This window comes from Aplysia californica, unplaced genomic scaffold (genome assembly GCF_000002075.1).
Source record: "Aplysia californica isolate F4 #8 unplaced genomic scaffold, AplCal3.0 scaffold01443, whole genome shotgun sequence".
In the NCBI taxonomy this organism is placed as follows: Eukaryota; Metazoa; Mollusca; class Gastropoda; order Aplysiida; family Aplysiidae; genus Aplysia; species Aplysia californica.
This window is the reverse complement of record NW_004798713.1, coordinates 12,844-14,357: the sequence shown is the minus strand read 5'-3', so window position 1 is coordinate 14,357 and position 1,514 is coordinate 12,844. Positions and strand designations below refer to the sequence as shown.

The 1,514-nt window shown below is 46.4% G+C and overlaps 1 protein-coding gene across 1 annotated transcript in view; it reads right to left on the bottom strand.

Annotated features, from left to right (window-relative positions):
* Window positions 1–715: 715 nt before the first annotated feature.
* LOC101847553 (focal adhesion kinase 1) overlaps window positions 716–1,514 on the bottom strand; it is a gene marked incomplete at its 5' end in the record, with an annotated part of 5,201 nt that continues 4,402 nt past the window's right edge. Inside the window, 1 exon segment of the mRNA XM_035973577.1 lies at window positions 716–775. Within this exon segment, the coding sequence (XP_035829470.1) occupies window positions 716–775 (60 nt within the window).

Genomic DNA, 1,514 nt, shown 5'->3' with positions numbered 1-1,514 from the left:
ACATGATAAAGTCTGCCCTAGTTTGTCCAGTTAGAAAACACACACATGATAAAGTCTGCCCTAGTTTGTCCAGTTAGAAAACACACAAACATGACAAAGTCTGCCCTAGTTTGTCCAGTTAGAAAACACACACACATGACAAAGTCTGCCCTAGTTTGTCCAGTTAGAAAACACACACACATGACAAAGTCTGCCGTAGATCTAATTTGTCTAGTTAGAACTTTTTCCAAAGTTGAACTGGCTACAGATACATATAAGTCCTCAACATTTCTTTATGCCTCTCTGTGACTGGTCATAAAGAAAGCTATTATTTCATCATTTCCTAGGTCGGGAGTTGGGCTGGGGTTGTGTTCTCACAGCAGCTTATCATCATGGGAAAATGTCTGGACTGAACACGGAAAAACTAAGTTAAGATGTCTGAAAATTTCTAAAATGAAGTGAAATCATTTTGAGGAAGACATTTATTTAATGGTGAAAAATGCCTTGCAAAACAGTAAATTAATTTTATGCTTCTAGAATTAAAATCCAAAGATTTTGAACAAGACCTTTATTGATAGCCGAAAAGGTCTCCAGGACTTGTTACATTAATTCTACATTTCTAGAATTTAAATTGAAAAATTTTGAACCTGACATCTGTTAAATTAATTTCATATTTCTGAAATTAAAAGTACAAGATTTTGAACAAGACATTAATTGAAAGCAGTCATTGAGTTCATCAGATGGGGGCGGGAGTTGTTCCATTTCTCCACCTGACCTCTGACCTCTGAGCACACAGCTGCACAGGTCACACAGGTCAAATAATTCACAGCGGAAACTTTCACCATAACAACAAGCACACAGCAAGAGGTGAACACAGCAGGGAGAGAGGGAGGGACAGAGAGGGAGGGACAGAGAGGGAGGAATAGAGAGGGAGGGACAGAGAGGGAGGGACAGAGAGGGAGGAATAGAGAGGGAGGGACAGAGAGGGAGGGACAGAGAGGGAGGGACAGAGAGGGTGGAATAGAGAGTGCCAGAGAGGGAGGGAGAGAGAGGGAGGAATAGAGAGGGCCAGAGAGGGAGGAATAGAGAGGGCCAGAGAGGGAGGGAGAGAGAGGGAGGGACAGAGAGGGTGGAATAGAGAGGGTGGGACAGAGAGGGTGGGACAGAGAGGGTGGAATAGAGAGGGTGGAATAGAGAGGGTGGAACAGAGAGGGTGGAATAGAGAGGGTGGAATAGAGAGGGCCAGAGAGGGAAGGAGAGAGAGAGAGGGAGAGAGAGGGAGGGACAGAGAGGGTGGAATAGAGAGGGTGGAATAGAGAGGGTGGAATAGAGAGGGCCAGAGAGGGAAGGAGAGAGAGAGAGGGAGAGAGAGGGAGGGACAGAGAGGGTGGAATAGAGAGGGTGGAATAGAGAGGGCCAGAGAGGGAGGGAAAGAGAGAGAGAGGGAGGCAGAGAGAAGGCCAGAGAGGGAGGAATAGAGAGGGCCAGAGAGGGAGGGACAGAGAGGGAGGGACAGAGAGGGAGGGACAGAGAGG